At 51.5% G+C, this 12,216-nt stretch overlaps 4 protein-coding genes across 4 annotated transcripts; 3 read left to right on the forward strand and 1 right to left on the reverse strand.

Moving 5' to 3' along the window:
• Positions 1–2,679: 2,679 nt before the first annotated feature.
• Positions 2,680–4,374, forward strand: UCRPA7_2196 (putative fad binding domain-containing protein; the record flags this gene model as incomplete). Its single annotated transcript, XM_007914769.1, has 4 exons — positions 2,680–2,958; positions 3,013–3,229; positions 3,283–3,680; positions 3,736–4,374. 4 exons carry the CDS (start codon positions 2,680–2,682, stop codon positions 4,372–4,374), a joined length of 1,533 nt encoding a protein of 510 aa, XP_007912960.1.
• Positions 4,375–4,786: 412 nt separating this feature from the next.
• Positions 4,787–5,728, forward strand: UCRPA7_2197 (putative aldo keto protein; the record flags this gene model as incomplete). Its single annotated transcript, XM_007914770.1, has 2 exons — positions 4,787–5,507; positions 5,598–5,728. The coding sequence occupies 2 exons, from the start codon at positions 4,787–4,789 to the stop codon at positions 5,726–5,728; spliced, it is 852 nt and encodes a 283-aa protein (XP_007912961.1).
• A 2,161-nt stretch (positions 5,729–7,889) lies between these two features.
• Positions 7,890–9,284, forward strand: UCRPA7_2198 (putative -dialkylglycine decarboxylase protein; the record flags this gene model as incomplete). Its single annotated transcript, XM_007914771.1, has 1 exon — positions 7,890–9,284. The coding sequence occupies one exon, from the start codon at positions 7,890–7,892 to the stop codon at positions 9,282–9,284; it is 1,395 nt and encodes a 464-aa protein (XP_007912962.1).
• Positions 9,285–10,472: 1,188 nt separating this feature from the next.
• On the reverse strand, positions 10,473–12,216 carry UCRPA7_2199 (putative major facilitator superfamily transporter protein; the record flags this gene model as incomplete). The annotated part of the gene is made up of 5 exons (XM_007914772.1): positions 10,473–11,435; positions 11,491–11,653; positions 11,709–11,914; positions 11,990–12,034; positions 12,100–12,216. 5 exons carry the CDS (start codon positions 12,214–12,216, stop codon positions 10,473–10,475), a joined length of 1,494 nt encoding a protein of 497 aa, XP_007912963.1.

Below are 12,216 nucleotides of genomic sequence, written 5' to 3' on the forward strand. Positions count from 1 at the left end.
CAGCCCAGAGGCGTCTGAATCCGACTGTCGATATTCGGGAGTATGTCCTCAGTGCCGTAATGACAACGCCGGATGCGTAAAGTGCCCATAATTCGATGTTGAAGCGGCGAACCGCTGCTGCCATTGCTGCGGCAGCAGCGGCCTGGGCATCGGCGTCAGACATTCGGTATAATCGATGAAAAGGATTCAGATGAGAAGTCTCAATGGAGGTTGGCGATGTTCGATGAAGATCAACGGGGTCATGGCTAGGCTCTGCCTTTGTACCAACCGCAAACCAGGAGTGCCCAAACAGGAGTTGGCATGTCAGTATGGGTCTTGGAGAAAATCCGGCACTAGGCGATAGCTGAGTAGCACTCCCAAAGCAGCTCGGTTCCACCCTCCGGCAGACCTCGAAACATGTATCTATACCGACTATCCCTGCTTATTCTGTGATAGTCAAATTCTGCAAGGTACCACATGGTAAAGGAGATCATTGCAGGAATTAAGATACGGCCCCTGTGGTTTGTTTAGTGCACCTCATCCGTGTGAGGGCCGAAGAAGATTTCCGGAATTCTCCAGTGCTTCTCTGAAGACCACGGAGAGTAGACGTCTGATGCATGACGAGAACCTGCGACGTTCAAACGCGACCGAGGCTACAACCATGTCACCGTCAACACTACCGAGTCATGATAGAGTCCAGCATGGAGACTGCCATGGTAGCACTACCTAATATAAGAAGCCATTATCGTCCTGTCGAGTCTGCTTCAGTCCGTCCCCAAAATGAGATCGTGATCAGATCATCTGTCGCCTATGGCGGAGAGCACTCCTACGATTACATGATCAAAAGGAGCAAGTCATCGGGATACTACATTATGTGACATACAAAGCTTCTTGTTGTGTCCGAGCGGACGAGAGAAGCAGGGAAGTACCTTGAAGCGAAGCGGCCGGCAATTACTAGCATAAATCACGTTTACTTCATGGTTTGACCACGAATCTAACACGTGTAGACGAAACAAGACCCAAATCATAGTTGTCCTGGCTCAACCAGATGTGTGTTTTCACCGTCATAGACTCGGCAATAAATAAGTGGCTGTTTTCCAATTGACTTTGTGATCTCGCCATCAGTCATGCAAGTTTCCTGGGCAAAGACCCGCAAGTACGACAGGCTGACTTCTCGCCGCCATGTTCCTTAGGTGTGAGGGGTTTATGGAAGTGTGCCATGTCTACCCACTTATACCGAAGCGATGGTAGGTAGGTGTTTAGGCCAAGCCGGCCCCCTGAAGTAACGCGCTCAGCTTATGAGATGCAAACTAAGCTCTACAACCTTGCCTACGTTTGGAGCTTATACAGACGATCCCACCTTTTTCTAGCCTCGATTAGAAAACCTTGGAAGTGCGCGATCGTGATGATACGCTACGAGATCTCCAGGGTCCTCGGCACTAGAGCTGAAACTTCGGCGAGCAATTCCCTATTTGTTCGGCTGGCCCGCGCTGTGGGGACGGGAGCTGAAGGTTTTGAGGTTAGCCGTCTGCTCAAGCCGGAGCTAACACCTACCGAGACCCCTGAACACACCGTTAACGTTACCGATCAATGACCGCATTCCGCCCACTAAGTGGCGCCCACTTACTCAATGATAATTACTCTCCTGCATCCACGGACACCACAGGCACCGCCTTCTGCGCCGTCCACACGGCAGGTGATGATCTTTACCATCACTGTCGTTGCTTGCTTGCTCCGATCATCTCTAGTTCCCTGGGGCATGAGCTGCTAGCTTTACAATAGTACCGCTCATCCTCTCTCGTCTATCTGGATCGCCAGAGATTTTCGCTGCAATAACTTATAACTCCTGCTCTGCTGGGTATCGGAGATTTGGCCACATGGCCGCTCGTATTTGATCCATGCTACGATCAGTACAGCAAGCCTCCCCGGACCTCCGTCTCCCTCTGCCGGGATCTCAACGGCGTCCGTTGCTATCGAAGCCCCCTTTACAACGCAGTGGAGCCGGAGACCTGACAGTGAACAAGAAACCCGGGAACACAGACGGGAACAAAGCCACCGAGCATGAGCGGACGGAGCACTAGTGGAGATTTCATTTTGCTAGCGTTGGCATCTGCAGTCCCCCCTGAGACCTAACGTTATCGGCAAGTTCAGCGGCACCCCCCATAAGCTCCATTATTTGTTATGTGCATAGCTGGAGCAGACCTGCCCGGTGCATTGGGTAGACCTGGAATGACCAGTGAAGCAGTGATCGACAGCGATAGCTTCGTCCCTTCAGGGCTGCAGGACAGTGATTGTGAGAAGGGACCAAACAAGGGGATATGTTCTAGAAGAAAGCTGCATGCCAGAGTATAAGCTTAAGCCCCTGCGTGACAACAATGCCGACCATGCCATGCCCCGAGAGAGTCCATGTGTCGGACGAGCCCACTCAATCTTCGATGGGTGATATTTACCTTGCTGAATGTAACCGAGCTCCTCTAGCCAAGGGCTTTGACCACTAATGCCACGAAATTGGCTCCATCAGGAAGGGTGGCTCATTTGGGGCGAATCAAGCACGCCAGCGGGTCCTCTCTGTGTGTGACACTCTATCGGTATATATGCCACCCTACAACTTGGCAGTGATCGACTGCATGCTGCAACGACTGTCACGTCGCCATCCATTCTTTTGGAACCTTCCTTATCTTTCTTTATCAGCTTCCAGCCATGCGTTGGTTCGCAATCAAGGTCGCAGCCATTGCTGCATGGGCGGCGGTAGTTGCCGGCAGAGACATACCGATCTCAGACGTTCACTACCAGAGCCATGTGGCTGCGGCGCGAAGTCCCAATTACTCGCAGCTGAAGAGCAAGCTGTCGAGTAAGGCGCAAGTACTGCTTCCCGGCTCAGCCGCCTTTACCAACGCAACGGCTCGGTGGTCTGCTCTGGAGGAGCCTACAGCCAACGCTGTTGTAGTCCCCGCCACGGAAAACGACGTCGTTGAGACGGTGCGTGCCTTATACCAGATTCTAGAAATGACTGTGCTGACATTGGAGCTGTAGGTCAAGTTTGCCAACGCCAATGCACTGCCGTTCCTCGCGACCAATGGTGTCCATGGATCAATCACCACTCTGGGAAGGATGACTTCGGGCATTGAAATATACTTGGCCCAGTTGAACACGGTTGAGATCGCGAAGGATGGGAAAACAGCGAAAATCGGCGGTGGTATTCTGTCCAAAAATCTCACTGACGCGCTCTGGGCTGCAGGAAAACAGACGGGTGAGGAATATTAATCCTTCTGAAACAGAATCAAACTAATTTTGAGAAAATAGTCACCGGCACCTGTGAGTGCGTCGGGTATCTGGGCCCAGCTCTCGGGGGTGGACACGGTTGGCTCCAGGGTCATCACGGTCTTGTCTCTGACCAATTCGTGTCTTTGAATGTGGTCTTGGCCAATGGTAGCTTGCTTACGGTCACTGACAAGAACAAAGACCTATTTTGGGCCTTGAAGGGCGCCGGTCACAACTTTGGTATTGTGACTTCAGTTACCTCGAAGATTTATGACATCGAGCACGCCAACTACGCCATGGAGACACTGTTCTTCACCGGTGACCAGGTTGAGGCTGTATACCAGGCCGCCAACGACAACTGGCTGACGGGCGGTACTCAACCTGTGGATCTCATCAACTGGTCGTACTGGTTTTTTGACCCAACCATCGACTCGGAGAAGGTAATTTTATTTTGCAAGTTCTCAATTTTTAGGCATGCTCTAACCGTCTGTATAGCCTGTCATTGCATTCTACATCATCCAAGAAGGAGTAGACGCTGTCAACCCGGCATACACGGCACCATTCTACAGCATTGGGCCTATCATCAACTCGTCAGTGTCAGGCACTTACAGAGACCTTGCTGCATGGACTGGCATCTCCGTTGACGCAACCCCCTGCCAGAAGACTGGGAATGCTAACCCGCGCTTCCCTATCTACCTGAAGTCGTACAATACTACCGCTCAGAAGCAGGTATATGAGCTTTTCAGGCAGGCTACCACCAACGCGTCTACTCCCTTCAGCAATGCCCTGTTCATGTTCGAGGGCTACTCCACCCAGGGTGTCAAGGCGATTGGCGACGACGCTACTGCATTCGCTTACCGGTCCGACAACCTTCTCGTTGCTCCTCTCCTGACGTACACCCCCAACGGACCCGAGCTTGATGCAAAGGCTCTCAAGCTTGGCAACCAGATTCGTCAGGCTTTGTTTGAAGGCAGCGGAGAATCGACCCTTAACACCTATGTCAATTATGCTTACGGCGACGAGACACCTGTGGCATGGTACGGAAGTGAGGCATGGCGCCAGAGCAAGTTAAAGAGCTTGAAGAAATGTTATGATCCCAAGGGCCAATTCAGCTTCTACGCGCCAGTTTTGTAGACAATATCTTCTAACCAGAATAGAGTTTCCTCGTTGAAGCACAAATTTATTAGACACTCGTGCATGGCAAGTGATCGGTTGTGGCTTGAGGTTACCATTGCGACCCATACTGTGCGACGCTGAAGACCGCTTGGTTCTCAGTGATCAATTGTAGCATCTGACATACACCTTACCCTGACTAGGTAAAGGTTGATCGGTGCCCGAAGATGCCTTGTGTTCTTCATATTGTAGCTTATTCCAATGATATTGATGAGTAATATGGAAGGATTGCCGAGCTTGTAGGATCAATTAGGTAGTGAGGGGTCATTGAATACACAGGCACAGTTTTCTCTGTCCCCCAGCGCTATTCACACCCAAGTCGATGCGCTTAATATACATATCGCGTCGAGTTTTTCACCAGAGCTTTTCTCCAATGGCGCCCCAGCTTGTCTTTGGAGCGGGTGTTCTCGGCATGGACGGGATGGAGTTCCAAGACCGTGAGTCCGTCACAAAATTGCTCGTGACGCTCAAGGAGCTTGGCGTCATCCGTCTGGACACTGCCGCGCGCTACCCGCTCTTCAATCCGGGCAAGTCGGAACGGCTTCTCGGGGAGGCCAATGCCGTCAGCGGAGAGTTTGTGATTGACACCAAAGTATATACTGAGGTGGGTGATGGTAGCGGTGACCTGACCCGCGCAGCCATGGAAAAGTCCGTGACCGGCAGCCTCGAGCGTCTGGATCGACCGGAAGGCGTCAACGTGCTCTTCGCGCACCGCCCGGATCCCGCGACGCCGCTTGAGGAACAAGTGCAAAGCTTCCAGGATCAGGTTGCTCGAGGTCATGCCAAGGCATGGGGCGTGGCGAACCACCCGCCAGAGACACTACAGAAGATTATCGAGTTGTGCGAGCAGAGGAGCTGGCTGAAGCCGTCCTGGTATCAGGGCGGATACAGTATGCTTACACGCGGCCCAGAGACGCGCTTGTTCCCTATTCTACGCGCTCATGGCATGTCATTTCTCGCATCGCACGCGCTCGCCTCGGGTTTCCTAACGGGCAAGCACATAGATGACAATGGAAATCCGACTGGCCGTTTTGCTCAAAGCGGATATGCCGCTCCGGAGGTGGCGACTGCGATGAAGAAGTTCATAGCTGGCTGTAAGACGCATGGCCTGCCACCGGTAGAAGTAGCCAGTCGGTGGATAGCGCATCACTCGGCATTAGCTGACGAGGACAGCCTTGTCATAGGTGCGAGCAAGCTGGCCCAGGTTGGCGACACAGTAGCGAATATCCGCAGGGGTCCGCTGCCCGCGCCGGTAGTGACATTGGTTGACGAGCTTTGGGACGCAGTGAAACCTATACGAGGCTCGATGATTTGAATAAGTCTATAACTAGGATAGCTCGTCGTTTCGTAACAGATCGTCCCTGATATGCAATGACCGGAAACAAGAGCTATGGTTCTCTTAAGTCCTTTCTTGGTCTCTCAAACCAATGAGCCTTGTTTCTCCGGCTTCATCTGGTACGGCTCCAACAATCAATAATCCTGGCTCGAAGGAGTGAGGGTCATGACTAGCTACTTGAGGTCTGCGTTCCCGGGTTTAATCAATCATATTTCTCACCCACTGTCCGAGGAGAAGTCCTCGGTCGATGCAGTATTTGGTGTCGAAACTGACCACACGGAGCTGTGCCGGTTCTCCGGGTCGAATTTGAAGAATGCAACGTAGATGATCTGAGCGACCTGGCCGATCCCAATCACCATGGGAATTGTCTGACCTGCTGCAGAGACGTCATTCACACCGTCTATCTTATTCCAGTCAATTGTCAGCTCGGTAGCCGCAGTTATTGTTCCTGCTACGGCAATTCTGATCAAGCATTGAAGCTCTTGTAGTGCTATCTTGCGGAGTTTACTGCACGACTGGTCAAACCCTCAACAGACACGGTAGAGCAGATGGGCGAACCTGTTTCTTGAACGCTTTGTCGCTTCTAAGAGACCAAGCTGCTTTCTGATGGTGATAACGAGAACTCCAACACAAACAAGGAGCAGTAACAGATACAGGACAATGTTTAGCGCGACGAAGGCTGTGTTACTGAGACGCACTCGGCCGAAGAGAAAGCCATATTCCGTACAATTGTCAGGATGTGAGCCTTTAACACCAGTGCACCAAAACCACAACTGAAATACAGTCACGGATAACAAGAGAAAAAAGTTTAAAGCACTGTATAGCTTGCCTGCCCTGACCCGTGGGTATCGACTAGGGTCCCACCGAGTCGAGCATCCTGTAATCAACCTCCAAACATACAGAGGTACAAAGTACAAATAGCTGCCAAAGGTTAGTAGCAGGATAATGTATATCTCTACTAACCGCAGCTTGTTGTTAGCGACCTGAATCAAAAGTGCAAGAAAAGTTGCGGCAATGAACAGTGCGTTTGATATTCGTAACCCTACTATCTCTGATTTGGCAATCATAGTGGCCATGATTCCGCCATACCATTGTAGATAGAATCCAATGCGGATGCCAAGACCATACATGTCTGAGTTGCCAACAAAACGACAATTATCCATGCTTGAGCGGAGGTTGCTGTAGGTGATTACGCTCTGCTAGCTCTGCTTCTGTAGAGAGCGCGGCATATACAAAAATCGTGTTTTGAAGGACCACCGGCTTGGACGAAACAACTTTTCAGCTGACAACTAAGGGTACGCACATGCATGCAGGCGTTCTGCAGCATTTCTAGAATCTTCTCTTGCCTTGCATAAGTGTGATGGATAGCTAAAACATCGCTAACAGATACCATAGCCATCTCATAGGGGAGGCATTACAGCCATCAAAATGTATCTGTAACAGGTGTGAATGAACTATCAATTGTTAAAACTCCCTTATTATAAAGTTTGCTCAACTGATAATAGTTACAAAGACTCTTCACAAATGAGTGCGATGTTGTGAGGTCAATAGTGCCGGGGAAGCTAAGGTGGTGGTAGCGCAGTGCATGGCCTGAAGTAGGACCTCGCTGAACGTATGCATGGCGACCAAGTGTATTATCAAGATCTTAGATGTTTTAATATGACGAATCTTAGAAATTGAATTACAAAATCGCTTGTAAAATAAATTACATGGAGGTTTATATCCTCAATCGTATGAGGCGAAGAGAGGATTGGTTCCACGAATCCGATGAATCCATCAGGCACGTAGCAAGTGATTCATAGCGGCCAATTATGGATTGAGGGTGAGAAATCGCCCACTCAGCGCCATTGGTGAGGTGGGCGTGCGACATGATTCTTATCGCCCGCGGCCCTCGGCGCGGTCTACTTGGCCGCGGAGAACTCACCTAGGGGACCGGCCATCTAGCCCAACTATCGGAGCTTTACGCCTGAGAGTAAAAGCCGATAAAACGATCGGGTTCAGATCCCATTCATATCAGAATACTCCGTGGCCAGTGGATCCGGCTAGCTTTGTTCGTCTTGCCTCTTTATACAGTCAGTCTCCTAGCACACCACCCTGGACCAGCTGTCTGTGTATCATCGTTCAGCACCAATTCATCAAGATGGCTCCAGGTGCAATAACAGACGAGCAAGCCGTCACCGTCCAGAGCAAGGCAAGCTCTCGGCCTCGTCTCTATGAGAATGCCAACCAGGAGGAGCTAGCAGAGAAGACTTCAAAGTATCTGCTATACTTCGGCACTAAGTTCAATAAGGATGTGATTACAGGCGCGGAGGGTCTCTATGTATACACCGCTGGCGGTAACAAGGTCCTAGATTGGACATCTGGACAGATGTCATGTTTGCTAGGTCACGGTCATCCTGAGATCGTCAAAGTCATTAGTGACCATGCCAAGTATCTGGACCACTTGTTCTCTGGCATGGTCTCCCCGCCAGTCATCTCCCTTGGAGAGCGACTATGCACCGCCTTGCCGGCAGGGCTTGACAAGGCATTCTTTCTCTCTACTGGAGGAGAGAGCAATGAAGCTGCCATCAAGATGGCAAAGGTCTACACTGGCAAGTTTGAGATCGTCGGTCTCGGAGCAAGCTGGCACGGGGTCACGGCCCAGGCGCTGGGCACACAGTACCACTACGGCAGAAAGGGCCAGGGCCCACTCATGCCTGGTATGCTTATGCTTCCGCCGCCTAATGGCTACCGATCTACGTTCAGGAAACCAGATGGCTCCTACGACTGGGAGGCAGAGCTGGAGTTTGGGTGGAAGATGATCGACATGCAATCGTGCGGAAGCCTCGCAGCCTGCATTGTCGAGTGTATCCAGAGCTCGGCAGGCATGCACGTCTTGCCGCCAGGATACCTCAAGGCTCTCAAAAAGCACTGCGAGAAGAGAGACATGTTGCTCATTGTGGACGAGGCACAGACCGGCGTGGGCAGGTGTGGTGATTTTATGGCCATCAACCACGCTGGCGTCACCCCTGACATTTTGACACTGTCGAAGACTTTGGGCAACGGCTTGCCTCTTAGTGCGGTTGTCACAAGTGCAGAGATTGAGAAGGTCTGCATCGAGAGGGACTACTGCTTCTATACTACCCATGTCAACGACCCCTTACCCGCAGCTGTGGGAGATAAGGTTCTCGAGATTGTCCTACGGGACAACCTTGTAGAACAGTCCCGTCGCTCTGGTGAGATCCTACATAGTGGTCTGAGGAGACTTCAGGAGAGGTATGGGTGCATCGGCGACGTCAGAGGCAGAGGTTTGATGGCTGGAGTGGAGATCGTGAAGGATAGAGAAACGAAGCAACCAGCGCTAGAGCTGGCCAAAAAGGTTGGAGACAGGGCTTACGAACTAGGTGTATGGGCAAACTTGAGCAGCCATGAGAGCTTTGGGGGCACGTTTAGAATTTGCCCTCCTATCACAGTTAGTGAGACTCAGCTCAAGGAGGGTTTAGCGGTGCTGGAGCAGGCCTTCGCGGAGGTTGAGGGAACCATGCCGCTGTACTGATAGATGAGATCCCAAATACAACGAGGGGTAAAACACGCCTATCATGTGGTCCAAGGATACTGTAATGACAGGACATAAGAGTGTCACTAATCAAGTTCTACGCCGCCGATCCTTCTTGAGCCCCCCCAAGCGGCCCCCCAAGCGGCAAGCGGACTAGCATCGTCACGCCGGGATGTTGTCAACGATATCCCGAACCTTCCGAGGCTCTAAACAATCTTCAAGAGCATATATCCGTCATAAAACGCAGAGATTACGACCCAATGCGATACATTCGTATACTGCATCAGAGAATGTGTAAGGAGAAGACGTCCGGGCTGTTGGTCTGTTGCCTCCTTCGGTGACATAGCACTGACATTGCTCGGGAAGTACGATCATACAACATCAGACTGCACCCGGCCTAAAGAGGATCTGTGAAACTAGCGCGGTGCATGAGATACGCTGCAATGTCGAACCTTTTAGGTACCTGCTGTATGAGCTCGTGTAGCATCAAATACGGGAAGAAGTCCTGAAATCATGGGCCATCGGTAAATTTACGAGGAATGGAAAGGAATGGCGCTTCAAAAAAGCAAACATTTCTCGGGCAACGGTTGATCGTGTGCGTCTGTCCGCCTAGCGCTTTGTATACACCAGCGCACTGCCATTGATAGCATCAACAGCGGGTGGCACAATGTTCAAAGTTTGTACAAGGTGCCAGGCACACATTGACATCCGCGGATCTAACTACAGCCGGGTACTACTAGGCCATGTGGGATCAGGTTTGACACAACATCCCTCTAAGAACTGTGTTGTCAATGCGTTATGCCAGGTAACAAGCTCATATGTTTGATATGGGAGGCTTCCTGAATAGCCGCCTGTCCTCCATTCACTTAGGCAGCAATCAGTTCTTGGCGGTGAGGACCTCATCAATAGAAGACTTCACATCATATTTTAAACAATTTGGCACTATTCATCAGTAGAGGTGCTTGCTATGGTCTATATACCGTACAAAATAATATCGTAGCATATCCGGCCTCATGTTTGCGAACACCTATACGAACCCTTAATCACCTACCCTTATGGTCATCGTGGCCATCCCAGTCGATACCCCTATGGTATATTGTGTAATGATCTCATGCATGACAAATGACTTTCAAAACAGCCTCTCGACCCTCTCACGCGAATGCCGCGGCCCAAAACAGATAGCGGAAATCAAGTGGTGTAGATGAAGTCGGGCCGCTTGTCGCCCAGCGCCTCGATCTCCCTCGGGTTGAGGCCCTGCACCCAATCATCGCGCTCGCCTCGCCTGCGCTTCGCGTTCTCCCTGCGAAGAAGCGTCGTCATGAGAATAGAGCCGCCGCACAGGAAGAGCGTCAGGTAGGCGAGGACGATGCCGTGGCCCTGCAGGTAGCGGGGCTTGGAGAAGTAGATGTTTGAGCTGACGACGCCGTTGAGGTTGCCCCAGCCGATGACGAAGCCCAGGACGACGCCGCGCTTGTAGACGCCCTCGATGTTGTTCGCCATCCAGGAGATGGTGTTGGCGATGCAGGGGTAGATGCCGAGCGCGCCCAGGAAGGTGCCGGCGTACTGGACCCCGGCCTTGTCCGATCCGATGAGCATGCTGAACCCGACGACGCCCAGAAGCGAGACGCAGATGTTACAGAGGCCACGTTGCCGTGTGCGGTCGGCAATGAAGCCAATAGCCACCGTGAGGATGGCCGCACAAGCGTAGGGCGGCACTGACATGAGCTGAGAGCGAACAACACTAGTGTTCCATCCCAGACTGTTAATAATGGATGGTAAGAACAGGCTGAAGGCGTACAGGGGCATGTCGCAACCCATATAAATAACCATGCCGAGCCACATCTTCCAGTCCTTAACGGCGGACCAGAAGTAGCTCATCTTGAACTCCTCGTGCTCGGCGGATGACTGCTGGTCCATCTTAAGACGGCGAATCACGCGAATACGGTCAGCGTCAGACAAGAACTTGGCTTCGTCGGGGAAGTCGTGGACCATCCAAAATGAGGCGACTCCAAACAAGATGGTTAGAAGACCCTCGAGAATAAAGATCCAGGCCCAGCCGGGGCGCTTTCCAATGCCGTCCATGAGCTCGATAGCTGCAGCTAACAGACCACCGAAAGAGCCGGAAACTGCAGCTGCGGAAAAGAAGACAGCCTAGATGTTGTTTAGTCAGAAGATCTCAGAGGTACACGCTTAGAAGACTACTCACCGCGCGAACTCCGAATTCAGATCGTTTGTACCAGCATGAAAGGTAGTAGTTAATACCGGGGAACAGACCAGCCTCGGTTAAGCCAAGGAACCATCGCGCAGCCATGAGGCCAGACCAGTTATAGACAAAGCCCATTCCAAGCATCGATGCGCCCCAAAGGATCCTAGTAACAAGTTAGTCAGCCCAGTCTAGGCCAGTGTTGGGGATCGAAGACGCACATGATGATGGGAATAAAGATGGATGGACGAAGGCGCTTGAGGAGAATGTTTGTCAGCGGCTCAAAGACAGCGTAAGAGACGAAGAAGATGGTCAGGCTCGAATTGTACGACTGTGTGGTGAGCTTGAGATCGACATCAAGATGGGCGATTCTAGCATTCCCAATGTTCGTTCGATCCAGAAATGCCAGCAGGTATAGAATACAGAGCTGCAATGGCCATTAGCATATACAACTTTCCATGATTCATTCACAACGAGGGGTAATTTGTGGCAGAGAACTCACCCAGGGGATCAGAATGAGGTCGAGGCGCCAGAGAAGCTTGCGATCCTGAGAGGTGTACTATATTAGCGATGATTCTATTGTGAAAATAATTCACGCCTGATGAAACTCACAATCGCAGCCTTCTCAGCATCACTCAGGCCAGCATCGGGATCGGGCGGCAGGTCGAGCATGGTGCCCGCATTGGTGTCGCGCACCTCAGTGGCCTTCTCGGTGTCGTTGTCGCTCAT

This window comes from Phaeoacremonium minimum (assembly GCF_000392275.1).
Source record: "Phaeoacremonium minimum UCRPA7 unplaced genomic scaffold PA7_03_scaffold_154, whole genome shotgun sequence".
Classification (NCBI taxonomy): domain Eukaryota; kingdom Fungi; phylum Ascomycota; class Sordariomycetes; order Togniniales; family Togniniaceae; genus Phaeoacremonium; species Phaeoacremonium minimum.